The sequence below is a fragment of the Eleginops maclovinus genome, chromosome 10 (assembly GCF_036324505.1).
Source record: "Eleginops maclovinus isolate JMC-PN-2008 ecotype Puerto Natales chromosome 10, JC_Emac_rtc_rv5, whole genome shotgun sequence".
Lineage (NCBI taxonomy): Eukaryota > Metazoa > Chordata > Actinopteri > Perciformes > Eleginopidae > Eleginops > Eleginops maclovinus.
This window is the reverse complement of record NC_086358.1, coordinates 3,262,164-3,289,798: the sequence shown is the minus strand read 5'-3', so window position 1 is coordinate 3,289,798 and position 27,635 is coordinate 3,262,164. Positions and strand designations below refer to the sequence as shown.

The following is a 27,635-nucleotide window of genomic DNA, read 5'->3' as shown; positions in this document are numbered from 1 at the left end:
TCACTGATTTCGGACTGAAGGATGATTTATAACACTTTTGGTAGAGTAATTAATTTAGTGTGATCAATTTATAACTAAATTGTCGTTTTAACGGTTGACTTTATCCTAAACAAGTGGCAGATTAAAGGCTGATGGCAGTTTTGGTGCAAAAAGAAGGGAGGAAGAATATTTTTTCCGGCCATTGAACCAATTTGCAGTGCCAAAACCAGGACAGGATGACAAACTTACATGTCTCTGTTCTGTATTATAGAGGATTTGCAAAGTTAGACTTATGCAGGTATCAACATGCAAACAAATAGAAATAAGGCATGATGGATTTCAGTGAGTGATAGTTTTTAAGGAATCAAGTTCCAACTTTCCAGTCAAGTGTTTTCAGTGGGTTTGAAGCCACATCTGTATGCTGCACTAAATGTGTTAAAAGTCACTGTCTGCAATTCTGATCAACAATTAGATTAGAATTGCATTTAAGATAACTGTGAACCTAATCCACTAATTTGCAACTGAACCTCACCAAAATGTTCAGGTTTATGAATCAGCATCAGAATCAGAAATACTTTATTAATCCCAAACTGGATTTTTCCCCCATTGGATGGATACATTTCATAATAAATGACTTTATTATATGAGAATCCCAGGTAAAAAAGTATTGTGATGCTTCATTATTGCAGTATTTAAGATAAATGTTGAACAAAAATCCAACTTTTTGCAGCTAGACCTCGCCAAAAGCAGATGCCAGTTCAGGCTGCTGCATGGATGAATTTCATTACAAATACGTAAGCAAATTCCAGCAAATGAGTATTACGATTTGTATCCTTATGCAGCTACACAATTGTCAGCTTTATTTTTCTTTATTGTGCATCCCCTCATCCTTTACCCGCTGCCACCAGCAGCACCACCACCGCCACCACCACCACCATCACTTCGCAGGCAAACAAGCCTCTACTGCCCGACATTATCTCCATCCAGACTCCGCTGTAATACGAGGTTGAAATGACGGATGCAAGCATGGCAGAGAGACCAGGGGACAGTGTATTTACATCCGAAGAGGCTGTGCAAGTTTAGAGGGGAAGCCTCTGCGTGTGTCTCCCCCCCCCTCCTCCTCCTCCGCTGGCAGAAATTTATAAAGAACAAAAAATCCGACGAGGGAGGGAGGGAGGGGGGTTGATATTCGCCGAGGCTGAAATCGAGAGGCGAACCCAGGGAAAGAGGAGTGTGATTTCTACACGGGACTTTCCCCCTCTTAGTCCCCCGCAAAAGGAGGGGGAAAAGTCGCAATATTTTGGAAAAACCAGGAAGGAATGAGCTTCTAAGGGGGTGTTTTGCAAGTGTGGATACTTTATATATATTTTTATTTCGGGAAAAAATATGGCCGAGAACGTTCTGGACTCTGGCCCGCCTTCAGCCAAGAGGCCTAAACTCTCCCCGCTGTCTGCCTCCGATGGGAACGGTACGTGTTGTTTAATGGTATAATGTGGTGGTATTTGTTTAGTTAGCTCAGGTTTCACTTGAACGAGGTGGACATACGAGTGGTGGGATTCCGTTTTTGCCGTAGCTTGCTAACTGTTAGCTATGAGGAGTGTGTGTCGGACGTGAAGAGCAGTTTCCCCGCTGCTAGCTCCGATGCTAACAGCCATTTTAGCCGGAGGAAGCAACGTTAGCATTGAGGCTAACGCTAGGCTAACTAACCGAATCAAGCCCAATTGCAGGAAGAGCGCCGGACGTTGAAGCACATTTTACGTAGTGGTCAAATGATGGTACTACAATTTCTGTCACTGGGCCCATAAATAACTCTTTCCCATTGACTTACATTCATCAATATCCGAATCAGAAACAGGTTTACTGATAAGACGAGTTTCGCTTGGTGTATATGGTGCATATATAAACACAGTTAAAAAAGATAAATTATAAGAAGAACGACCACAAAATAACATTACAAAATAAAAATACTACCACAAAGTACTAAAATAAAATATGTGCAGTGTTGTTATGGAAACTAGAAAGGTGTGTAGATACTAAGATATATACTTTATTTATCCCAAGTTGGGGAACTGTTTTGTCATTGTACAGTAATTACAAAATGTATTTAAAATATAAATTAAATAAACATTATATATACATATTCACACAAGAAAATATATATATATATATTCAGAATTGTGTCTGAGAATACAGTAAAAAGGCAAGCAATAACAAAGAGTAAGCTAATTTGATTAAATATAGAGAAAAGAACACACATTAGTAATAGAAAAAGTACACAACCATGGCTTCAAAAAGAAATAAAAAATAGCAAAATAAAATACCCTCCAGCTTTGTAGCCATTATTTAAATCATTAGGGTCCAAAAAGGTCCAAAATCGAGCGTTATTTGTCTACATTCATTTGACTGAGACGAGAGAGGGAGATCGGAAGCGGGGCTAAAGTGAAAGCTCCACTGCGCATGCTCAATGGGCCCACATACGGGTACTTTTGCCCAGGCCTTTTTTGGCTCTATGCGCCAGTGAGCATCTCTCATAGGAATGAACGGTATCCAGCTTACTCTATAAATCCATGGTAGCTCCGTTAGCATCTCGGCTAACCGAATGCGGGTCCTCCACTGCCTGTCTAATGGCTACTTTAGCCGGGGTGATGATAAACTCCATGCCGTGCCGACTTATCACGAAGTAATTTAATGTATTTACACTTGTGACAAATTGACAGTCAGCTACAGTAAACCTACATTGGGTTATTTTAGTTTTTAAGGCGTCTAAAGCAATGTGTTGTGTTGCCCCATCATAACTCCGACCCTTTACCAGCTAACGATAGATTCCAGATATTCAAAGGCGTTATTATCATATAGCTACAGTGTATTTATGGCAATGAAAATCTGAAATCCCACGGTCTCCAACAATGCAACATAAATATGAGACATAAAACTATAAAAATAGTGCAAGAAGATACAGAGTAGAAATAAAATAGTGCAGGATTATGTTGCAAGACCAATGTGTAAGTAATGCAGGAGAACAAGTAAACTATGTACATGTCAAATGTAAATACAACAAGCTAAATGCTGCACAGAATGTTGCAAGTAAAAGCAGGAGTCTATATAAATGTAGAGTAAGATAATGTAAAATTGTGTAATAAATACTGCTTATTGTAGTAATCAGTATTTATTCCACTGTACAGTATTCATTTTACATTCTGTTCTTGTTTTTCTTAGCTTCTTAGCTACTGTAGGTAGTGTTGCTGGAAGCAGAGGTTGCAGATGGTGGCGAGGCTAGCCTTGTGTGTGAGATAAATTTAGGCCCACATGTCTGACTGATTGTAAAGCCTCACATTGCCGTTGTTGGGGTGTGTGTGTGTGTGTGTGTGTGTGTGTGTGTGTGTGTGTGTGTGTGTGTGTGTGTGTGTGTGTGTGTGTGTGTGTGTGTGTGTGTGTGTGTTGTGGATGGCTGTGACAGCAGCTGGAATACTGGCCAAACTGTGAAGCATGGACAGTGCCATGCGACTGCGATATTAGTGGAGTTAGCAGTAAAATACTGCTCCAAAGGAAGAAATATTGTCACTTAATCATTCATCAATAGCATAAACGGCTGCATCTTGAGCTTTCGTCAGCATCTGTGGAAAGACATCTAAATCCTCCACATTAATGTTAACTTGCATGATGTATATTTGGAGGACATGTGCAGTGCTGAAAAATATCTATATTAAAGATGCAATGTATTGCACTCTAAGACATTATCTTCTCATGCATTTGTGGCACCGTCATGCAGAGTGTTTATATGGTGTAGAAATTAAAGCATATAACATGTTAAGAAGCTGTGAGACCTTTTGAAATGCTTTTGCAAGAAACACCTTAAGTGCTGTTATTCAGATTTAGTTCATTAAAGGTTAGGGCTGCAACTGCAGATATAATGAAAATGCAAAAAACAATTGAAAATAAAATAATTAAAACGCACCAACAACACTTGAGACTAAATCAGATTCTGTTCTTTTAAACATTTGGAGGGGAGGGGTGTGCATTTTGGTTTTGATGTCTAACATGTGTCTTATTTGATTGCCTAAGATGTGTGTTGTTGAACTCGGTGGATACACACTGACACAGCGAACGTCACTACCGTCTTGGCTCCATTTTGTGGCATTACTTTCTATGAAACGGGCCCATTCGTCACCTGGTCGGCACAAACCTGTCTTTGCAACATGTTGAATCACTTTGCTGGACAGGGATTCTGTGTGCGAGCAGGCCATGTGGGCGTGTGTGTGTTTGCATATATTGTAGATTTGTGCACGCACGCAACTTCTTCTGGATTTCATGGGAAGTTAAGTGCTCAGTTGTGTTTTGTTTGATAGTATGTTATTAATCCCTGATGGGAGAAAATTGTCTGAAGCCTTTTAAACAGCTTCTATCAGTTCCATTGCATTTTCACCTTCCTGTTGTTCTGTGTATGGGAATAAGAGATTATGTTGTCAAAAACAGGTTGAAAGTGAAAGAATATAACAGCAAATGTTTGTCGTCCTCACCATGATGTGTCTCTCTTTTTTCTCTGACTCCCCGCCTCAACTTGAATTCCTTCTCTCTCTAGATTTTGGCTCACTGTTTGACTTGGAGCACGATCTCCCAGACGAGCTCATCAGCTCCAATGACTCGGGTCTGGTCAACGGTGGCGACCTCAGCCAGTTGCACACCACACTGGGCGGAGGACCTGCAGGGCTGGGTCCTGGAGGAGGCGGCGGTGGAGGTATGGGGCTGGGACTCGGTGGAGGACAGGATGCGGTGGCCAAGCACAAACAGCTGTCCGAGCTTTTGCGATCAGGGGCGCCCAACGTTACCCAACAAGGTCACCAAGGGGCCATGGGCAGCCCGGGAGGCCCCAGCGCTATGGGGCAACACTTGGCGATCATGAAGGCATCTCCAGGCCAGGGGCCTCCGCAGATGATGGGCCAGCAGCACCTGTCCCCTCAGCAGCAGGCCAACATGATGCAGCAGCAGAACGCTGGGATGATGGGTGGCATGAACAGGACCATGATGGCAGCGCAGCAGAAAGGCAATAACGGACAGCAGCAGCCAGGCATGATTGGGAGCCAGGTGATGAATGGCTCCCCCAGGATGGGCTTTGGGAATCAGGGGATGGGTGGCAACAGCAACCTCTTGGCTGAAACCCTTCAGCAGCAGGGAGCCGGGGGCCAGGCCGGGATGAGAGGCCAGCAGCCCGGAGCGATGAACAAGGTAAGTCTCCCTTTGATTATAAATGCAGTTTTTTTCCCCATGCACGTGGTGTAAGATGGAAGTTATGTGGAATAATATGGATTATATATTCAGATTGGGTGAAAATATAATGCTGTAGTTCAAGTACCTGCTCTAAAGTCATTTGTAGAACCTGCATTACCTTCCAGTAATGCTCTAAAACCCTTAATTACTGCCCAGGGGTGTAAGCGATCCTATGGTCTGGATCACTTTATCAATAAACAAGCCAATATCAGGCAAACTGAAAACATTGTTAGAGATCCTCCTTTTGCAGACGCGCCTTTATTTTGAAATTCAGATGCACATCTGTATCATCATATCCAGTAAAAGAAAATAGCTGCTTTTTTGTGAATATTGATGGGAGTCATTGGGGGAAATGGACATACTATGGTTCAATGTCAATCACAGCTCACTTAATTAAATCTCATAAAAACATTTTGGCAGACTTTTTGATATTGGCAAATCTAATCTCTCCAAAGAATCTAAATTGTATTGCAACGTGATCATTTAACCCCTAATGCTGCCGTTAACTTACTTTTGAAACAGAAACATAGACTTATTTTGACAACCTTTCGCACATGATTGATGTGGGTTATGATCTTATAACTATTCCCACATTATTTGTAGCATTTTCTTTAAGTTTACTACTTTTTTGGAAGGCTTTAGTTTGATTTCCGCCCAGAAAGAGATGCTCATTTCATCTGCAAACCAAGCAATGCTCTGGGTCCTTTACAGTATCTCTACATGTGAACATCCACTAGGAACCGCTGCATGCTCCTGATTGGACTTGAAGTGGCAGAGGACTGCTCAGTCTGTGTGATTGGAGGTCTCACAGGACTGACGTAACTGGATTTCGGCGGCAGGCTGCTGCTGCTGAAAGAATGAATGTGATGTAGACACTGAGGGTTGATTTAGGCGTAGAGATCAAAAGCAGTGAGATGCTTTCCAGGTTTCGTATAGGGAGCAGAAATAAAGATGTAGTGGTCTTTCTGAAGGCGATGCAAGTAATAAGGAGGAAAAGAACGAGCAACTAATCATTGAAAAAAGTTCAAATAACTCCTCAAATGTGCACGGAGAAAAAGAAAATGGTGCCTGTCAGATTTCACATTCTGCTGTTACTTCTGTTGATGTTGAAACCTGGTTAGCAGATTTAAAAAGTATATTTTCAGTACTTCAATGCTCTTGAGCAGTTGCGCAAGTGGGAGATGAATACTTTGGCACGAAACAATGGTGTTAGGAAATATCCACAGCTTTAAGCAGTGCAGATTTGACAGCTTTTAGAGCTTTTTTGTCAAGAAAAATTAGGATCGACCCTTTTGCAGCATTTTTGGACCTGAGCCCAGCTGAAAAACATATTTCCTCTGTATTTCCGCTGTAAAAATAAATACTAAAGTGTATTCCACAAGCTAAAGTCCACAAAAGTCTTTGCAGCTCGGCACACAACGCTGTGCGGACATCATTCATTAAGGGGAGTTTTCACTGTCAGCAAATGGCCCTGTAATTCTAGTGTTTAGTCAGTTTAAACCTTATTCTTAATTATTTTAATTAGTTTTAATTGGTTGATTAGTTAGCTCATACATTATGCATGTCATTAGGCATACTATTAAAGCTACATAAACATTTAAAATCAATAAAAACACACCTGCTTTGCACAAGCCTGGTCCTTAAAATTAAGAGAGATTGTCTAAAAAACGCACCTCCAGAAACAACAGAGTCAGAACACAATACTGTGGCATGCTCAGTTAAAGAGCAATCAGTAATAACGTCAGTAAAATGTGGTCGATACTAAAGCGAATTGTCATCTCTAACTCCCTGCCTCTTTTATTTTTCTCCCAGATGGGGATGATGGGGAACCCAGGGGGCCCTTTCGGAGGTCCATATGCAGGACAGGGGAATCAAGGTCTGGGAGGCGCAGGGCTGGGCCCTCAGCTCCAGAGCAAAGGTCCCATGCCCACCAGCCTGGCCCAGTTCAGTGTGGACAAGAAGAACCAGCCCTTGCAAGGAATGGCCGCCATGGTAAGGAATTAATTAAAGATTATTTGAACCAAGATGTCAGATTTGAAGTATCTCGTACCTTTCTTCACACTGCGCCATGTACCTCCCTAACCTTTTATTGAAAATGAAACGCCTCCTCCTCTCTTCCCTTTTCTCCTCCCTGTTTCCTATTTATTCCCTGCTGCAATTTATACTCCAAAAAGGAACAGAAAATCAAGGCAAGCTCTCACTGTGTACATCTTGTGTTTAATAACAATTCCTGGGAGGAAAGAGCAGGAAGAACATGGCACATTGAAGAGTTTAAATGTTATACGCTCTGAAATCCACACAATCCACATGAACACAACAAATAAAACGTCTCATCTCTTGAAATAAACAATCAAATATTGAAGTGACAACAGAAACGATCATCCTTTCAACCGTCCTGAATCCAAGTGGATCTTCTTCTTCTAATCCAATCCTTATTCCCTCCTCTTCCAGGGCTCCCAGCAGTCACAACCCGGTGTTGTGGGCCCCTCTGGAGCCCCTGTGGGAGGATCTCCGGGTATGGTACCGAACGCCGGTCTGGTGGGTTCGCAGGTTTCCGCAGCTTCCGCTGCTGCCGGAGCCCCGCCCACAGCCGACCCCGAGAAACGAAAGCTGATCCAGCAGCAACTGGTCCTGCTGCTCCACGCACACAAGTGTCAGCGGCGGGAACAAGCCAACGGGGAAGTGAGGCAGTGCAACCTGCCCCACTGCCGCACCATGAAGAACGTCCTCAACCACATGACGCACTGCCAAGCCGGCAAGTCCTGTCAGGGTGAGTAGAAGAGACGCTGCGGCATGCCTGACGAGTCCCTGTGTTTGACAGGAAGGGAGGTTAGAGAGACGGCTTTAAAGGGATAACATAAACAGAGTCGTTTTGTATTTGTATTACAATCAAGAGGCCGTGTGAGATCACACTCACTGTATTCATCCAGATATAATCACGTCAGCGACTCAGACTTAACTTGTACATCATTGCTATACAAGTCCATTGTCATTACGCAGGGAAATATGGAAAAAAATCCAATTATTTCTGATTAAATACCTCAAGATTATATACAAATATTTACAGGAGGAACATTTTGATAGAAATCCGTTAGTTATGTGGATTTAATAAAGTCGATAACAACAAATAAAGCTAGAGAAGTCTGATAAATTCACAAAATAACATCACTCTACTTAAATGCAGGAAAAAATGAGATTTTTATGTCAGAAATCCAACATCACATGTAGTCTTTATCACAATATCAACATTTATATATTGCACAGGCCTAATTGTTGTCCAAAAAATACTCATTAAGCACAAGGAAGCCACTTCGCATTAGTTTACATATTTACTTGCCTTCTAATCCACATGACCAGGGTAGCTCTGTGCTGGGTAGACGTCACTGTGTATGCTCAGTTTTGACGCTGATTTAATTCCTGAGGTTGACATCTTGAGATAAATGACCTCCTCCGGCTGTTTGCTGTTTGCCACCCGATGCAGCCTTTAAGCAAACGACACAGCAGGCAAAACATATATTAGGTTTTGGCTATAAAGTAAAAATTGTGAGTTCGACTTCCTAACAGTTTGTCAGACATTTGAGGAAGGATTGAAGGTCACTGGCATCTCCTAGTGCAATTAAATCTTTTTCTCCATTACCTCACCTTACGTTGTGTCATCCCTGCTCTCCTGCCTGTTTCCCTCATGTACCTCTTCTTCTTGTGTTTCTCTCTCCCTCCTTCCCCTCCCCGCAGTGGCTCACTGTGCATCATCGCGGCAGATCATCTCTCACTGGAAGAACTGCACGAGACACGACTGTCCGGTCTGCCTGCCGCTGAAGAACGCCGGAGACAAGAGGAACCCGCAGTGTGAGTGTCTGTATCCGACCAAACAGCGCTATGCTTTCACTTTCTGCACACTGCACTGTTCATGATATTATCGGAGTGTTTTATCGTCATAGTGAGCTAAACGGCTACCGTGTTCTCAACAATGCAGCATGTTTTCTGGAAGCTTTGCATTAGTTTTCATTCACAAGTTCTTATTAATATTAACACTCCCCTCCCCTCTGTTCCTCACAGCTCTTCTGGGAGCAGCAGCTGCAGGTCTGGGCAGTTCTCTCGGGTCGTTACCCGGCGGTCCACCGAGCGCCCCGAACCTCAACCCCCCGAGCCAGATCGACCCCAGCTCCATAGAGAGAGCCTACGCAGCGCTGGGCCTCACCTACCAGGGAAACCAGATCCAGGTCCAGACCGCACAGCCCAACATGTCCAACCCCGCGCTGCAGGGCCAGGCCGGCATGAGGCCTCTCAACGCAATGGGTGAGTTACTCCACATGAGGTTCACTCTGCTTCTGATTGCAATGGCAGAAAAGCATCACTTCGACTAGGATAGATTTGATGTAATAAAAAGGAACATTTACAAGCTAAACACTGCTGTTTTTTAAAGACAGACACAGATAAAGACTGGCTTCTGATGGCATGTAGCTTGAAGACACTACCAGGTACATGTTGAACCTTGAACACAAAGAATCCAAACTCTTAACAACCTGTCCCTGTTCCATGTGCAGGCCCGAATCCTATGGGAGTGAATGGAGGCGTGGGAGCCTCCACTCAGAGCCAACAGTCCAGCCTGCTGCAGGACACCATGATGCACCTCAACGTCAACACACAAGGGTAAGACAAAGACATTCAGCATGTTTTTAAAAAGCACACATCTAGGTTTTTAAGAGGGTAATCATTCCCTCCTTTCTCTGCCAGTCTGATGAACGATTCCAGTGGGGTCGGCTCCATGCCCACAGCAGGCCCCCCCTCGTCATCAGGTATGAGGAAAAGCTGGCATGAAGACATCACACAAGACCTGAGAAACCACTTGGTACACAAACTGTAAGTATCCTAGAAGAACTGCACTATAAAAACAACAATTGCACTGATGTGTAGTTGATCACTCCAGCAGTAGACACGTGTACGTCTCTGATTGGAGTCAAGCTGTCTGACAGAAGCCTCACTCTGTGCCTCACACATAAATGCTACTAACATTAGCCTTCATAAGCGTCTGGCTGAGAGATGATGTAGTACCTGAATGTGAGATTAACTCCTCGAAACACGTCTCATGGAGGCGATAACTAAACTATTTTAAGAGCTAGATTCGATATTAATTGCTGAAGGAACAGTAGTATTACCACCAGGGCTATGACTATGCACTGGCACTTTCCCAGAGTCACCACACAGAAAGACTCTCACCATGACGATCATATTTTTCACCTTCTTCCCTTCTCTCTTTGCTCTCCCTCCCACAGCGTTCAGGCCATCTTCCCGACTCCAGATCCCGCTGCTCTGAAGGACCGGCGGATGGAGAACCTGGTGGCCTACGCCAGGAAAGTGGAGGGAGACATGTACGAGTCGGCCAACAGTAGAGTAAGTGGCTCTCTCCTTTAGCTCAGTGTGAAAGAATGAACGTTTGACAAGTTTCTTTTCCACTTCCTTTCCACATTTGGGGAATTCCCCCTCCATGCCACATTTTCATTATTTTCCTTTCCTCTTTTTCAACAGGCGGAGTACTATCACCTGCTGGCGGAGAAGATCTATAAGATCCAAAAGGAGCTGGAGGAGAAGAGGCGGACGCGGCTCCAGAAGCAAGGTATCGGCATCGGGCCGGTTGGCCTGGGTCAGCCCCCCACTGGCCTGCCTCCAAGTGAGTGGACTCGCAGCATGTTAGATGAGCAAACGATACGCCGGGCTGCACGCATTCATGTGGATGATGATTTAATCCAGGGGAATGTGACATTAGGACATTTAAGCATTGTTTTGTGTGTGTTACTTCATGCTTTTACCAGTGTGACTGAACAGTTCGATGATTTGTGTCGTCTTAATGCTCTGTTTTTGAAGCGTTTGGCAGAGTTTTAAGGCTCAATTAAGTCCATTTTCACCAAACTAAGTTGAGATCCTGGCACCTGGTTTTAAATGTTACAGAATCCACTTCTTCCTCTCTTACTTTGACATGCATTTCACTTTTTTAGAGAAGCTTGTACAGATTTGTTTTATGGTCACATTTGACACACATTTTTAATGAGTGTCCCTCACTGCAGCAGCATTCCTGAGCTGGTACAAACCTCTCCACACATACTTGGTTAGGACATCTCCTCCCCTCCCTCTCTCCTGCACTCTCCAGATGACAGCTTGAATTAATAATATTTCTACTCTCTGTTTTTCAGACGGTCCCCTCCCTGACCCATCAATGGTTCGACCCACCGGACCAAATCAGATGGTCAACAGAATTCAAGACCCAGGTAAACAAACACAAAGCCCGTGACGTATTACTTAAATCAGTTTATGGTAGGACTACATATCTGACACATGTTTTTGTTGGTTCAGCCAAACCTTTTCTCGTTTCTAACCCTGATGATGTGTGTGTTCTCAGGTATGAATCAGTTCAATCAGATGGGGATGCAGTCGATGGGCCAGAGGTCAACGCCTCCTCTGCCCATGGGACCATCTGGCAACCAGGTCAGTACTAAACACACACTGTCTATCACATAGATGTGTTTCTAGTGTGTCCATCGTCCCAAAAAGGAGGTCAGATAAATGTTCTTTGTATTATCCAGTGCGTATTATTAATGTGCAGTTTAAGATAGAGACCATCCAGAATCAATACCTTTATTCGTCCCTCAGAGGGGACATTTGCATTTGTTACAGCAAAAACAGACAAAGACAAAGATCCAAAATCTAAAATACACGTCCTGTAACAGCTTTGAGATATAGCAGCCAGGTATATATTGCACAGTTATTAACGGTGTGTATATATATTTTAATAATTGGTATTGCAAAGTAGGTTAAAATACCACTATAACTAGTAAAATAGCATGCTAGAAGAAAGTTGCATGGACATTTTTAACCCCTAGCCTCTCACTTTGATGCCTCCAGATGGGAATGGTGGGACCCAGGACTGGGCAGCCGAATGTGAACCAGCTGCAGAACCAGTATCTGTCCCAGGGACAGTTTCCTGGATCAGGACCAGGAGTTGGAGCAGCTCAGGCGGGGATGGCTCAACCTGGAGCTCAGACAGGGATGGCACAGGTGAGACGGCCTGAAGTCACAGTTAGGATCAGAGTGTGTGTGGTAAAGTTGCAATTAAGGAATAAGAACAGAGGTTGATTCCACAAAAAGAAAATAGTTTTCTGCATTTTTCTGTTTCTAAGGATGGGGATTTTAAGGATGTATGTATAGTTTAATTATGTTGCTCAGTTTTCATTAGATAGCAACACAGGAAATTCATATAGTTTAAACATCTAGGAATAAAAGCGTCATTATTTCAGCATCACCGTTGATATCTTTCAAATGAATAAAGGTTTAAATATGTGAGAATGATACCAGATTTTTGACCCTCTTCCTTTGCACCCTCCTCCTCTTCCCAGACGCAGATGGGCACCCCCCCCTCTCTCCCGGTCTCGAGTCCTCTCGCACAGCCGGGATCGGTCGGCGGTCCCGGCAGTGTCCCCTCAGTGGGGCCCATGGGTCCTCAGAGCGTCGGTGGTGGAGCCCCCCCTTCCTCCATGACTCCATCGAACACAAACCAGCAGCCCAACTCCCTCCCCCACCTGGCAGCCATGCGCAGCTCGCCCTCCCCCGCCCACAGCCGTTCTCCCACCCCTCACCAAACACCGCCCAGACTCGCCGGGTCCCAGACGCCGCAGCCACACACCCCCAACGCATCCACGCTGGGGCCACCTTCAGCCCCCCCACAGAGCCAGGGTCCCGGCTCCAACAAGCCCCTCCAGCAGCACATGGGGTCGTCGGGCTCCACCACTCCGTCTCACCCGGGGATGGGATCCAGCTCAACGCCGCACGGGTCTCAGCTGCCACGCACTCCGGTCAGTCGGGTTCAGGATTTTACAGACTTACACTTCAACATAAAGAGCAGTTCACCTTATTACTGATTCCAGTTTATTACATGCAGCTTCCTTATCTCACATGGTGTTGAGAATAAACTAGTGAGCATAGCATCAGTTATTCATTAACGGCATTGATTGAGTTTGGGTTTCTCCCAAGCTTCACCTGTTGAGCTACTACACAGCCGAGCATCCTGTCATTGACTAGCTTTTGCATGCACCTGAGTCTTGTTCCTATGTTTCCCTCTAGTTGTCCCAGAAGGGTTCATTCCATGCGGACAATCAGGCTCTGACCCCGGCCTCCGTCAGCAGCCTGGACACTTCCTCCCAGCAGCCCCAGTCCAACGCTTCGACCGCCAACCACGACTCCAAGATGGAGATCAAGCGGCAGGACGAGGAGGAGGAGGAGAGCGACAGCGGCAGCTGCTCCAAGGGAGGGAAGCTCAGCAACATGAAAACAGAAGAGAAACCTGTGAAGCTGGAGGTGAAAAAGGAGGAGTGCTCCCGAGAGGGAGGGAAAGGGCTTCCCATGGAGTCATCGACGACGAAGGTGAGCGTGAAGACGGAAGAGAGGAAGCCGGAAATAAAGAAGGAGGTGAAAGATGAAGATGAGTCGTCGGATTCAGCCTCAGCGCAGACTGCAGCCAAGAAGAAGAGTAGGTTTCACTTCTGACCTACTGTGCACTTTTAAACATCCCCTTGTGAATCATTTTCAGTGGTTGTAGTTGTTTTTTTAAAGGTGATTGAAGCAGGGGGAAGTTTTCTGATTTCTCTTTCGTCATTCTTTGATCTCTGTCTCTCAGTCTTCAAGCCAGAGGAGCTCCGCCAGGCTCTGATGCCCACCCTGGAGTCTCTGTACAGACAGGATCCAGAGTCTCTGCCCTTCAGGATGCCCGTGGACCCTCAGCTGCTCTGCATACCTGTACGTATCCCTGCTGGAGTATGGTTGAAAAGTATTTCTTTGTAATAACTGCACTGTGCATGTTTTTTCGGCTTGATTGAAACTGTCAAAGTCTTTACCATCTTTTGAGTAGCCTCCTAACTTTGAGAGTTTGTGCAGAAATCTAGCATCTCTGAACGTCTGGTTCATATTATGGTTTTTGCACATTCTGATTTTATAGATCTAAAATTGATAGCATGCACAATCATTTTTCTAGGGTTTGCTTTTATAAGAAATTTGAAATTCAGTTTATAAAAGAATATTCACCCCGAAATAAATAATATTCAAGTGACAGGACCTCACTCAATGCAGCCGAACCTACAACATGTTTAATTTCCCCTTTTTGTAAATTAAAACACATGCCTGTTGGTTGTGTTTCTGCAGGACTACTTCGATATTGTGAAGACTCCAATGGACTTGTCCACTATCAAGCGAAAACTGGATACAGGTTAGTACACACTTTAAAATAAGTCAAGGTTTAACCATTCCTAGGAAATACAATAGATAAAAAAACAAGAGAAGATCAATCAAACTCTGACATATTTAGTTTTGCTTTGTGGCTGCAGGTCAGTACCAGGAGCCGTGGCAGTACGTGGACGACATCTGGCTGATGTTCAACAACGCCTGGCTCTACAACCGCAAAACATCCCGAGTCTACAAGTACTGCTCCAAGCTGGCTGAGGTGTTCGAGCAGGAGATCGACCCGGTCATGCAGAGCCTCGGATACTGCTGTGGGAGGAAGGTGAGACGGGGAGAGCTGGAGGGATAAATTCATCTAGATATGTAGGTTAGAAAAGGCTGATACTCAAGGAAAAAGGCTGTTATTTAACTTTAGATAAAGTCCACTGGAGTTGAAAGATGGCTTCTTTTTAATCTAGAGCTGCAACGGTCCGACGGCTAATTCATTAGAAGATCAACGGACAAATATTTCGCAACTTTTTTGATAATATATCAGTTGTAAAGTTCAAATATTAGTGGAAAAATGGCAGAAAAAGCAGTTTTTTAAAAGATAAATATGGAGATTTCCTGCTGATTTGTTTTATATTAAGACTTTTTATTGACAAAATAAAACATTTAAAGCCATCACCTCGGTCTTAGGAACAAATCAATTGATTCAACCCTAAAATATTCAGCAGATTACTCAATTTTCAAACTAAATCTTAGTTGTTAATCCTTATGCTCGGCATGTAATCTTCCCTCGAGGAGAACAGAGCTGTGTGTGCGTGTGCGCGTGTGCATGTGTGAAGATGCAGAAATTGACTCCAGTCATTCACGTCTGAAAGTGGAAGCAGTTGAAGTGTGTTTGAGGCTAAATTTGGCTTTTGGCATTCCAATGCCATATCACATTTCAGCTCTTATTAGACTCTGCTATTTTTGGTTTTAGCAGACAAATAACAAAAGTGATTGGCCTTTAATTATGAGAGGCTGGCTGGAAGGCTACTCCTGACAATGACACACAGCAGAGTAAGTCCTTGAGGTGAGAGGAACTGTATTAGGCTTCTGCTGAACGTCACTGGGGAGTTATTACAGCTTTAACGTGGATGCAGGTTCAGCACGTTTTCTCTTCACATATCTTGCACTGTTCACGTCCTTTTTTAGTATATTTGTCCACACGTGTACTTTCCTGGACATAATGTATTCAAACACCAGGAGTTTGTAGAGCAATAACACAAAACAAGTTCAAAAAAGTTCATTTGAATTCTATTAAGAAGGTATCGGCGTTTGTACACAGCTGTACTACGAACCCTGTATCATATGCAGTGTCATTAATGGAGTCTATCAATGGAAACCCAGAGAGATCTTTTCCTGGAAAACACTTGAATTTAATGTTGGGTTTTCAAGTTCTTAAGGGGCTTGGATTTACAGTGCTTGAAATTGTGGCAGCATTTCTTTCGCTGAGTATTAGCCATCATCATAAAAGCAGTCTGTCTCCTGATTGTATGGACCTTTCCTTAATAAAGCCATTATTATATAGTATACTTTATTGTACAGCTGTCCCTTTTATTAAGAGGCCATTTGGTGTATGCTCTGTATATAAATATGTAATATACCAGAGCTGTGAGGTTCTGAACAAGCCTGAAAATGGTTGAAAAAGTGCTTAAATTTGACTAAAACCCTGTCTTTTTCACATTGTGTGTGTGGAAAATTAAGCTGTGGTGGTTGTAGATTAAAGTTAACAAGTAATTCATCCTGTTGTGTTTTTCTTTCTGCCCATCAGCTGGAGTTCTCCCCTCAGACACTCTGCTGCTACGGAAAGCAGCTGTGCACTATTCCCCGAGACGCTGCTTACTTCAGCTACCAGAACAGGTATGAAGGGAGTGAAATGCAACGTATCAAAGGGTGGAAACGGCTAATATGGATGCATGCTTCAATAAAAGAAGAAAGGATAATAGTAATGGAGATAGATTGGGTGTCATCGGATTAATTCTGTGTCCCCAAACGCTTCCCTTCACTTCATGCTCCCTGTCTTTAGACCTCCATGTGGTGCCTAAAGGCATTTTAACAGAGGGTCCTCTCTTCTCACATTCCTTAAGTTGTTCTTGGTGTCTTAAAGCTTATTTATAACAACACCTCAACACAGAATGTTTGGAAAATTTGAATTTGAACTTAAGGAAAAAGCAGGAATAAGGCAAAACTCTTAAAGGGACAGCACCTAAAAGAAATAAAAATAAAAAACACACCTTTTTTTTTTGGTCTTACTCGTAGTGCGTTTGATCAACTTTAGATATTTTTGGTGTGAGTAGCTGAGTCTCGGAGACATCAGGCGTAAAAAGGGTCTGCCTTCTCTTGAATATGAAAGAACTAGACCGCACTTTGCACGTGCTTCTTTAGTAGGGAGGCTGTGGCTCAGTGGGATAGTGCGTTGATCTTCGGACAAGACACTTCACCCCAAGTTGCTTCTGATGGGAATTGTCCATAGTGTTGAGTGTGTGTAAGTCACTTTGGATAAAAGCGTCTAACAAGTGACATGTAATGTAATGTATTGTAATTGCTTCAAGCTTTGGTCGTATGGATATAAATGGTGATAATATGGCAAAAAAATCACCTTCACTTGGCACACCTTCGCCTTTCTAAGCCCACCTGTCGCCGGTTAACCAACGATACAACAGGCGTCATGTTCATTTAACTGTGGGAGGCCGGAAATCATTATCTCAATCAATATTTTATTATTGCAGCACTCGTCGAATCACACCAAAACTATCTCGATTGATAAACATCACGACAGGGTAAGAGGAAAACTATTTCAAATCCGTCCCTTGAGTTATTTTTAACACTCTTTCAACATTTTTTTTATCATCACCCGTCAAGTTTGTACACATTTTATGAGTGGAATGTGAAAGGACCGACGTTAAAATGCTTGAATGAGTGAACAGCGTCTGTCTTTACTCTCTTATTCTCATCTGTCCATTGTCTGCATACCTGCCTCCTCCCCCTGTGTTTAGCTGTGATGCTGACGTTTAGCTCCCCTTGTGTTTAGCTGTGATGCTAACGTTTAGCTCCCCCTGTGTTTAGCTGTGATGCTAACGTTTAGCTCCCCTTGTGTTTAGCTGTGATGCTAACGTTTAGCTCCCCCTGTGTTTAGCTGTGATGCTAACGTTTAGCTCCCCTTGTGTTTAGCTGTGATGCTAACGTTTAGCTCCCCCTGTGTTTAGCTGTGATGCTAACGTTTAGCTCCCCCTGTGTTTAGCTGTGATGCTAACGTTTAGCTCCCCTTGTGTTTAGCTGTGATGCTAACGTTTAGCTCCCCCTGTGTTTAGCTGTGATGCTAACGTTTAGCTCCCCCTGTGTTTAGCTGCTTTTTGTTGCTGCTCATCCTCTCGTGTCCAAATTGCTAATCTGTGCTCCTCGGCTTTCTGCTGTGTGCTTCAATCCCTGTGTGTGTGTGTGTGTGTGTGTGTGTGTGTGTGTGTGTGTGTGTGTGTGTGTGTGTGTGTGTGTGTGTGTGTGTGTGTGTGTGTGTGTGTGTGTGTGTGTGTGTGTGTGTGTGTGTGTGTGTGTGTGTGTGTGTATGTGTCCTCCCTCTCCATGGCTGTGGTGTCAACATTGGCTTGCTTTTGCCTTGAACGCCCCCTACACTTCCATCTCCCTCCTCAACCTCTCAAAAATCATGCCTGGCTGTTTTGGATGACGACTTCCTGCTGTCCTGCGCTCCCACTTCCTGCTTGTGGCATCCCTTCCCTTTGCCCATGTCCTGTACCATGTGGCGACCACTCCCACCACCACACACACACACACACACACCGTCTGTGATTGACTGTGCTGCGGGACATGGTGTAGATCACCAACATTTGGGCTTGTTATGAACAGGTACCACTTCTGTGAGAAGTGCTTCAACGAGATCCAGGGGGAGACGGTTTCCCTGGGCGACGATCCCACCCAGCCACAGACGTGAGTATTAGTGTTTATAAATTACATTCTGAACGATCAAAACAGTGCAACCTCACATACAGAGTGACAAACATACAATATTTTACGCTAAACATTTGGGCGACATTGCGCTTGACCCTTAGTATGTTTCGTTTTTGTAAATTGGGTCTGAGATTTTGTTCCATGTGGTATTCAAACGTCTTAAATCCAACTTGCCTTGAGCTGTAGGAACCCTGCTTTGACTGTTGTAGCTTCTATTTGACTGTTTGAACGAAATCATCAGGAAAAAAAACATATTTATCTTTCAAAAAGAAGAGGTGGCCTTTCTTTTTAACTCTTTGATGAATATAACTATCCAGTATTGTCAACACCAGTATACTAGATGCACAATATTCAGATTAAATTGTAATAATGGTTGTATATATATATATGTATTTTTATTTACATAGGAGAAATAATATTTTGTAAAACATTTATTTTATTTTTTCTCAATTTTTATTTTTGTATTTACATTTTTTAAATATGACATTTGTTTTTATGAAATCATTATTTAAGTGACTAACGAGTCAGAAACAACCCTTCTAATTCTACAAATAATATAACACAGATCATTTACTGTAACCTCATTTTAACTTTGAGAAATACCGTCTTTAAGCAGAAGTAATGAAAAGAGTTTCCGTTGTTTGTGAATGTTGAATTTCAGAATTCAAATGTCAATTTCCCCTCGTCTCCTACATATTCTCATACTCTTCTTCTTAGTATTTCTCATTATTGTAAATGTGGTTTTAGATTTGGTTCTGTTTGGTATTAAAACTTCAATCCAACTGGCCTTGAGCTGTAGGAATCTAGTTTTTACTGTTGGATTGTATATTGAAGCCTTGAATTTAACCCTCAATTTAAATTTGAATAATAAAAGTCTTCATCTTAAGTTAATTATCCTTAACTTTCTTTAATGAATATAATCTGCCAGTGTTCTGTGTCAACAGAAATATCCATAAACGGGATGCAAAATAAGCATAGATTGTTTTAATGCTTATATATATATATATATTTGTTTTTTAAAGACAACTGTCAACCAATATAAATTGAAGAAAAAATCTCTATTTATTCTTTTATATATTTATTAATATAATACATTTATTTAGTCAATACTTTTGTACTTCACAGCTATTAGGAGTTATTGGAAATGGTCAAATACTTCTTAAAATGTGTAGAAATACTGCCTTTAAGCAGAATGAATGAATAGATATACTCTTAAACTGAATTAAAATGTTATGAATTAAGCTTTAAACTACTCGTACAGCCCGAGTTGTTATTACTGTATATTGTCAATTTCCCCTCGTTGTCCTACATATTCTCATACCCACTCTTAAATGATTTCAGGTCGATTAACAAGGATCAGTTTGAGAAGAAGAAGAACGACACACTGGATCCTGAACTGTAAGTCAACGGCTCGTCAAATATTAGCATTCGGGAAAGAACATTAAACCACAATTTTCAGGAGTTAATTTTTAACAATTTTTCTTTCAGACTCGTTGAATGTTTGGACTGCGGCCGAAGGATGCATCAGATCTGTGTCCTGCACCATGAAACCATCTGGCCCTCGGGGTGAGAAACAACTTCATAAGTCCAGCCGTTCTCAGAGGTCATCGGATAGTTTGCTCAATATGTTTTATATTTATGTATTTGACTGACTCCATTCCTCTTTTCTTCACAGTTTTGTATGTGACGGCTGCTTAAAGAAGACCAACAAGACGAGGAAGGAGAACAAGTACTCAGCCAAAAGTAAGTGTGGGTCTGTCCTACAAAACAGACATCTTTTAGACATTTGGTTTCCTTCGTTCACCTCTGATACATTGAACCAATTAACACGACACCTCTGTCACTATTCACCAAATTAAGCCACAAGTACACCAACAAACATACTTGGATTTCTTCTAAATCAGGGTTTTTCTCCTCTCTACGCAGGGTTGCCTCAGACAAAGTTGGGCAGCCACCTGGAGAACCGAGTGAACGACTACCTGAAGCGGCAGTGCTACACGGAGGCCGGAGAAGTTCACATCCGAGTGGTGCACGTCTCCGACAAAGTGGTGGAGGTCAAACCAGGCATGAAGTCCAGGTACAGAAGCTCAGCTTTAATTTGCTTACTACCACATTTATGTGTCAAATATAAACACTGATTTAATATATTTCCTGTTTCACATTCTGTAACTTTATGTTTGTGTCTTCAGATTTGTGGACAGCGGAGATATGTCGGAGTCGTTTCCCTACAGGACAAAAGCCCTGTTTGCGTTCGAGGACATCGATGGTATTGACGTCTGTTTCTTCGGGATGCACGTCCAGGAGTACGGATCCGACTGCCCTCCGCCCAACCAGAGGTAAAGACGGCACAATATTAAAGGCATTATTTTACCAAATGCCACCTTTTCTTTATACTAACATCTCCCTCTACCTCCCTCTCTCTCAGGCGAGTTTACATCTCCTACCTGGACAGCGTTCACTTCTTCCAGCCTCGCGGTCTCCGAACAGCCGTCTACCATGAAGTCCTGATCGGATACCTGGAATACGTCAGGAAGTTGGGGTAAGACCTGCTGCTCACACTTGGCTTTGCTCCCCAGTGTCTGAATGCTTTTCCTGTTTTTATTCCACCATAGCTTTGATAAGTCTGTACATTCATTTCCTCTCCTGTCTTTTCTGCAGCTACACCACTGGCCACATCTGGGCCTGCCCACCCAGCGAAGGAGACGACTACATCTTCCACTGTCACCCTGCAGACCAGAAGATCCCCAAACCCAAACGCCTGCAGGAGTGGTACAAGAAGATGCTGGACAAAGCCGTGGCAGAGAGATAGTGCACGACTACAAGGTAGAGGGACAGGATGTAAATGTATCTTATGTTTATTGAATTGGTTGGTAATCATTGTGTAAATACACCTGCTATACTGATCCCTATTTCCCTCACTATGTGTTTGTGGCACAACTCAAACTCCAGTGTACATGCATGCAACTGCACAGCTCATTTGGATGCAAAACACTGACTTTGTTTCCAATTATCCCCTTAAAGGATGTGTTCAAGCAGGCGACAGAGGATCGATTGACGAGTGCCAATGAGCTTCCTTACTTTGAGGGCGACTTCTGGCCCAACGTCCTAGAGGAGAGCATCAAAGAGCTGGAGCAAGAGGAGGAGGAGAGGAAGAGGGAGGAGAACAGCACGTCCAACGAGAGTATCGATGTAAGAGTGTGTAATTTTTTTACTCTGTGTGTGTGGAGACATCGTCATAATTAAACCGCCTGAGCTCGTTGATCAGGCGTTCTCTGTGTCCTCTCTCTGTGCAGGAAACGAAAGGTGACAGTAAAAACGCAAAGAAGAAGAACAACAAGAAGACGAGTAAGAACAAGAGCAGCCTGAGCCGAGCCAATAAGAAGAAGCCGGGGATGCCCAACGTCTCCAACGACCTCTCGCAGAAGCTCTACGCCACCATGGAGAAACACAAAGAGGTATGGAGATGACATGCCTCGCTCTTATTTGACTTTCACACCTGCGCCTCTCACCTTCTCCCCGCTTTCCCCCCCCAGGTGTTCTTCGTCATCCGGCTCATCGCAGCTCCCATGTCATACTCCCTACCCCCCATCACTGACCCCGACTCCCTGATGGCCTGCGACCTGATGGACGGCCGCGATGCTTTCCTTACTCTAGCCCGGGACAAACACCTGGAGTTCAGCTCGCTGCGCAGGTCCATGTGGAGCTCCATGTGCATGCTGGTGGAGCTGCACAACCAGAGCCAGGACCGCTTCGTCTACACCTGCAACGAGTGCAAGCACCACGTGGAGACGCGCTTCCACTGCACCGTCTGCGAGGTCAGTTTGGGAAAGGTAGCTTGGATGGGTCTTTATTTAGGGATTTACTTAACGGGTAGAAGCATCATTCATAACTTTCTTTTTCTATTTAAAAAAAACTAACCCTCCATGTTTTCCCTCTCAGGACTACGACCTCTGCATCACCTGCTACAACACTAAGGGCCACGTGCACAAGATGGAGAAGCTGGGCCTGGGTCTGGACGACGAGAGCAGCAACGCGGCGGCCGCCACCACCCAGAGCCCCGGGGACTCGCGCCGCCTCAGCATCCAGCGCTGCATCCAGTCGCTGGTGCACGCCTGCCAGTGCCGCAACGCCAACTGCTCGCTACCGTCCTGCCAGAAGATGAAGCGCGTGGTGCAGCACACCAAGAGCTGCAAGAGGAAGACCAACGGGGGCTGCCCCATCTGCAAGCAGCTGATCGCGCTGTGCTGCTACCACGCCAAACACTGCCAGGAGAACAAGTGCCCCGTCCCCTTCTGCCTCAACATCAAGCACAAGCTCCGGCAGCAGCAGCTGCAGCACCGGCTCCAGCAGGCGCAGATGCTGAGGCGCAGGATGGCCAGCATGCAGAGGGTGGGACAGGCCCCCCCTGGAGGAGCTGCGGGAGGCAACGGGTTACCTTCTCCCAGCGCAAACAACGGGTCAACAGCGCCTGGCACGCCGACGTCTGTGGGGGGGACGCAGCCTCCTACACCGCAGACACCGACGCACGGGAACATGCCCGCTCTCCCCCAGCCGCAGGGAGGGATGGGGGGGATGGGACAGCAACAGCAGGTGCAGCAGCAAGGTGGCCCCCAGCATCACCTCCATCAGTATCAGCCCGTGGGTATGGGAGGGGGGATGATGAACTCTCCGCAGCAGCAGATGGTTCCTCAGATCCAGCCTCCCAACGTCCAGCAGCACCAGGGGGGTCTTCCTCCCTACAACCCCAGACCGCCGGGGGCTTCACCTCTGCATCAGTCTCTAGGAAAACCAGGATCCACCCCGCCCCAGCAGCAGCAGCAGCAGCAGCAGCAGCAGCAGCAGCAGCAGCAGCAGCAGCAGCAGCAGCAACCCAACCCAGGGGGGTCCATGCCTGGGCAGATCCAGCAGCAGGGGCCCCCTCTGGCTGCTGTGGAGACGGCGCTGAAGATTCAGCGGCTCGCAGAGACCCAGAGACAGATGGCCCAGGCCCAGGCTCAGATACGAGGCATGGGTCAGGGGGGTTTGATGCCCCAACATCCGCACCACCAGACCCCCCAGGCCCAGATGGGGATGCCCCCCCACATTGGGGCGCAGGGCATGGCCTCTCAGCCTCAGGGAGTCGTCGGCAGAACTATGTTAGACCAGCAGGGCATGTTGGGGGGTATGCAGCAGCAGGGCGGCCCCCAGTCACAGCTGCCGCCCCAGGTACAGCAGCAGCTCCAGCAGGGGGGCGGGGGGCAGCAGTGGGGGGGTGGTGGACCCCCTACCATGAACCCCCAGCAGAGGATAATGAGTCACATGCAGCAGCAGCAGCAGCAGCAGGCAGGGGTCCCTCAGCAGGCCATAACTCAGCAGCAAGGGGCCCGCGGGCTGATGCAGGTGATGGGGGTCTCAGGGGTGTCGGCGGGGGTCCAGAATTCAATAGCAGCCGCGGCGGCGTCAGGAAACCTCCCCCAGGCAGCGCTGCAGGATCTGCTGAGGACCCTGCGCTCCCCCAGCTCCCCCCTGCAGCAGCAGCAAGTCCTCAACATCCTGCGCTCAAACCCCACCCTCATGGCAGCTTTCATACGTCAACGAGCAGCCAGGTATCAGGGGGGCCCTGGAGGGGGTCCAGGAGGGGGGCCTCCACAAGGGGGTCCACCGGGGGGTCCTGGAGGGGTGAGGTTCCCGGGGGCTTCTGGAGTCCTGCCCGGTGTGGGAGTGGACGGGCAGCAGCAGGTCAATGTGAACCAGACGGGGGTTAACATGGCTCAGGGGGGGGCAGCGGCAGGGGGGAATATGCCCACCATGGCTCAGCTTCAGCAGCTACAGCAGCAACAACAACAGCAACAGCAGCAGCAGCAGCAGCAACAACAACAACAACAACAACAACAGCAGCAGCAGCAGCAGCAGCAGCGCCCCATGTTACCAGGGAATCTACAGCAGATGGCTGCATTACAACAGCAGCAGGGAGCAATGCAACAACAACAACAACCAGGGCAACCAGGCAACATCGGCAACATGAATCCACAGTTCAGAGAATTGCTGATGAGGAGGCAACTTCTGCAGCAACAACAGCAACAACAACAACAACAACAACAGCAACAACAACAACAACAGCAGCAGCAACAGATGGGGAACCACGGGCAGTTCCAGCAGCAGCCAGGCCAGCAGGGCTTCATGCAGCCTGGCCCGGGACAGCCAGGTTTGCCCCCCTCTGCACAACCACAGCCCGGAGGTGGAGGTGTCCCCCCCCAGCAGCAGCAGCAGGGGGGGACAGGAGCACAGGGCCAACAGCAGCAGAGCTACACTAACAACATGTCGCAGGTGGCTGCAGCGATCCACCAGCGGCTGCAGCACCAGATGCAGCTGCAGCAGCAGAACTCCCTGGGTCCGGACGGGGGTCAAGGGGGTCAGCCAGTGGGGGTCGCAGGGGGTGCACAGACAACCCAAAGCATGCTGCACCAGAACATCCACCAGAGGCTCCTGCAGCAGCAGCAGCAGCACCTTGCGGGGGGGTCACCGGCGCAGCACAGCAGCCCCATGAGCCCCCAGCAGCAGATGGCGCAGTCTCCGCACCCCCACCTGCAGGGTCAGGGGGGTCTGAGTGCAGCGGTTCGGTCGCCACAGCCGTCGCCGAGGCCTCAATCGCAACCGCCTCGATCCAGCCCCTCCCCCCGCATGCAACCCGCATCGCAACCCCCCCCTCAGCCGTCGCCGCATCGCATCTCCCCGCAGACCGGCTCGCCGCATCTGGCGCAGCACCACCCCAACATGGCGCCGCCGCAGAACCCCCCGCCGCCGGATCAGTTCAGCGCGGATCAGAACTCCATCATGTCGCAGCTGAGCGGGATGACGGGGATGCAGCCGGACATGTTGGGGGGGAACAACAACAACAACAACAACAACAATAACAATAACCCGGAGCTGCAGACGAACATTAACCACAACAGTTTGGACCTGATGTAGCCGCGCCGCTCTCCGCCTCTGATCTCAAACCCGTGGAGAGCGAGGCGGGACTTTTCTCTTTCTTTTTTTTTAGACGTTTTTATTTTTTATTTAAATATTTTTGTGTAATAAATATGAACTGCCTTCCTATGGGAGATAAATCTTTAGAAGTCAATAAATGATAAATTAAAACCAATGGTAAGTTATTGCTGTTAATATATATCTATATATATTTTTGCCAATTGTGTACAAAAAGGTGGAAAGGGGGGGGGGGGGCAGCGTTTTCAGGTTGAAGATATTTCTTCCTCGATATTTTTGGGGGATTTTTTGCCTTTTTATGAATATTTTTAAGATTTTAAATGTGGGTGAAGAATTAAAAGTGAGTGACACGATGTACCTTTTTCCCCTTCCTCAAATACCCATAATTGTATTTTGCAGAGTATATTTTATTTCTGAATTCTTTATTATGTTTCCTCCCCCCTCGATGAAATCAGACATATCTTCTGTTACAGGAAACTGTACAACAATCCACATATATATAGACTTTATTTTATATGGGAAAGGGAGGGGGAGGTAAATGCATTTTGTTTCCGGGGTTTATTAATTAGAATTAAGAAACCTCAGCAGTGTTTTTTGGGGGTCGTATTTTTCTGCAAACAATCCGGAGAACAAATCCCTTTCTTCTCCCATGAATGTGCACACCTTCCTTTTTATCCTACAACCAAGGGAGGAGGAAAGCCCCCCCTGTTTGAAGCTGGACGACGTTAATGTACATATATTTACAGCCTTGTTTATAAACTGTGACAGCCTGCCTGTACCCTCACAGTCCTTACCCCCCCCCCCCACCCCGGGCCGTTCAATGTTGTACAAAGTGAGAAACCGGTGGACTGAGATACTGTTTTTCTAATGAAATTTGAAATGTAAAAAAAAAACACATGCCTGTAAATACTTTAAAAACCTTATAAGCAGAGGGAGTATTTTTCTGCTGCTTGTCGTCCCCCCCCCCCCCCCCCCTTTCTTGTTTGGATATTTGCTGTATAAAAACACACAGAAACTCCTGAGCTACTGTACAGTATTGAGATTCTTTTCTAAGCAGCTACAGTGTGGGGGTGTCGAAGGTCACAAGCGCCTTTTTCTGTGTATTTTTGACAAGGTTTTCGGGAGGGAGGGGTCATTGCAAACACACCTGAACAATCTCACAGAGGTGGACACCTGGAAGAAGAGTAAATTTAGCTTTTTATGGACTGAAGCTCACTATTTTTCTCACAAAAGGTTGGGCTTGCTGGGTATATATACAGCGGGGGGGGGGTGGGGGGAGGCATCCGAACCAGGTGGCAATATATCTTGAGACTTATTTTATAAGAAAACAAGGAAAAACTGTCTTTTTTATATATAGATATATTATTTAATTTTATTTTTTTGGAAATAAAACTTGAAGCTACAGGAATTATTAGATAAACGATGTTTTTGTTTTGTATTAAAGATGTTATGGTGATGCAAGAAGACACAGTTTCCCCCCGCGGAGTTTATCATGACAAGTGTTTCCTGGATCTAGTTGTAAACTGAATCACTGTACAAACCCGATGGCAACTGAACAAATACCTTCTCTTTTCAATCATTTCTTCTGCTCAACAGAGACTGGAAATAAGACTTATTTAAATATTTGTTTTTAGTATTACAAATGGAAAAACTTTGACCACTTTCTTTTCTTTAACAATTTTTTGGTGCTCGCTGAGAGAAAGCAAAAATAACTGTTGCTCCCTTTTTTCATTAGTTTCTTTTTTTCTAAGTTATTTTGGTGGTCTGATTGTTTTTTTTTTGCCAATAAATTAATTGTACAATAAAGTATGTTTGTACCATTGGAAAAATACACAGTTGTTGCTTCGTTTTTCACATTTATGAGGAATATTTTCTGGACATTTTATCATTAGCTTTATTTTTCTAGTTTTTAATCAATCACTTTCATTTGAAGCTAAACCGATATATGTCCCAGTCCAAAATACATCATATTGATGTATATATTGGCCGATTAAATAACAAATGCATGCAAATTAGTTATGAATACGTTGATAAATCGTATCTCTGATATTTATCTACAAAAGGATTTAATGAGGTTCTATTTGGCTCATCTTTCCTAAATTGCCATGATGCAAAGTATATAATCTTCTCATTATTTGTGTAATAATAAATGTGGTTTCCAGAGACAATGGCTTATTTTTAAATGTATTTCATATTTGTATAAATGTTTTCGG

The 27,635-nt window shown here is 45.1% G+C and overlaps 1 protein-coding gene across 1 annotated transcript; it reads left to right on the top strand.

Moving 5' to 3' along the window:
- The first annotated feature begins 1,054 nt into the window (after window positions 1-1,054).
- Window positions 1,055-27,253, top strand: ep300a (E1A binding protein p300 a). The gene is given in 33 exon segments (XM_063893242.1): window positions 1,055-1,447; window positions 4,559-5,202; window positions 7,057-7,236; window positions 7,696-8,014; window positions 8,977-9,096; window positions 9,301-9,540; window positions 9,789-9,894; window positions 9,979-10,104; window positions 10,518-10,635; window positions 10,771-10,912; window positions 11,433-11,507; window positions 11,639-11,724; window positions 12,142-12,294; window positions 12,633-13,088; window positions 13,357-13,762; window positions 13,910-14,028; window positions 14,431-14,494; window positions 14,613-14,788; window positions 16,265-16,353; window positions 17,223-17,273; window positions 18,355-18,435; window positions 19,798-19,854; window positions 19,945-20,022; window positions 20,132-20,199; window positions 20,383-20,533; window positions 20,646-20,792; window positions 20,882-20,995; window positions 21,115-21,260; window positions 21,263-21,279; window positions 21,478-21,645; window positions 21,750-21,911; window positions 21,990-22,286; window positions 22,396-27,253. Coding segments are annotated over 33 exon segments (8,247 nt in total). The 5' UTR covers window positions 1,055-1,365; the 3' UTR covers window positions 25,405-27,253.
- The last annotated feature ends 382 nt before the right edge of the window (window positions 27,254-27,635 follow it).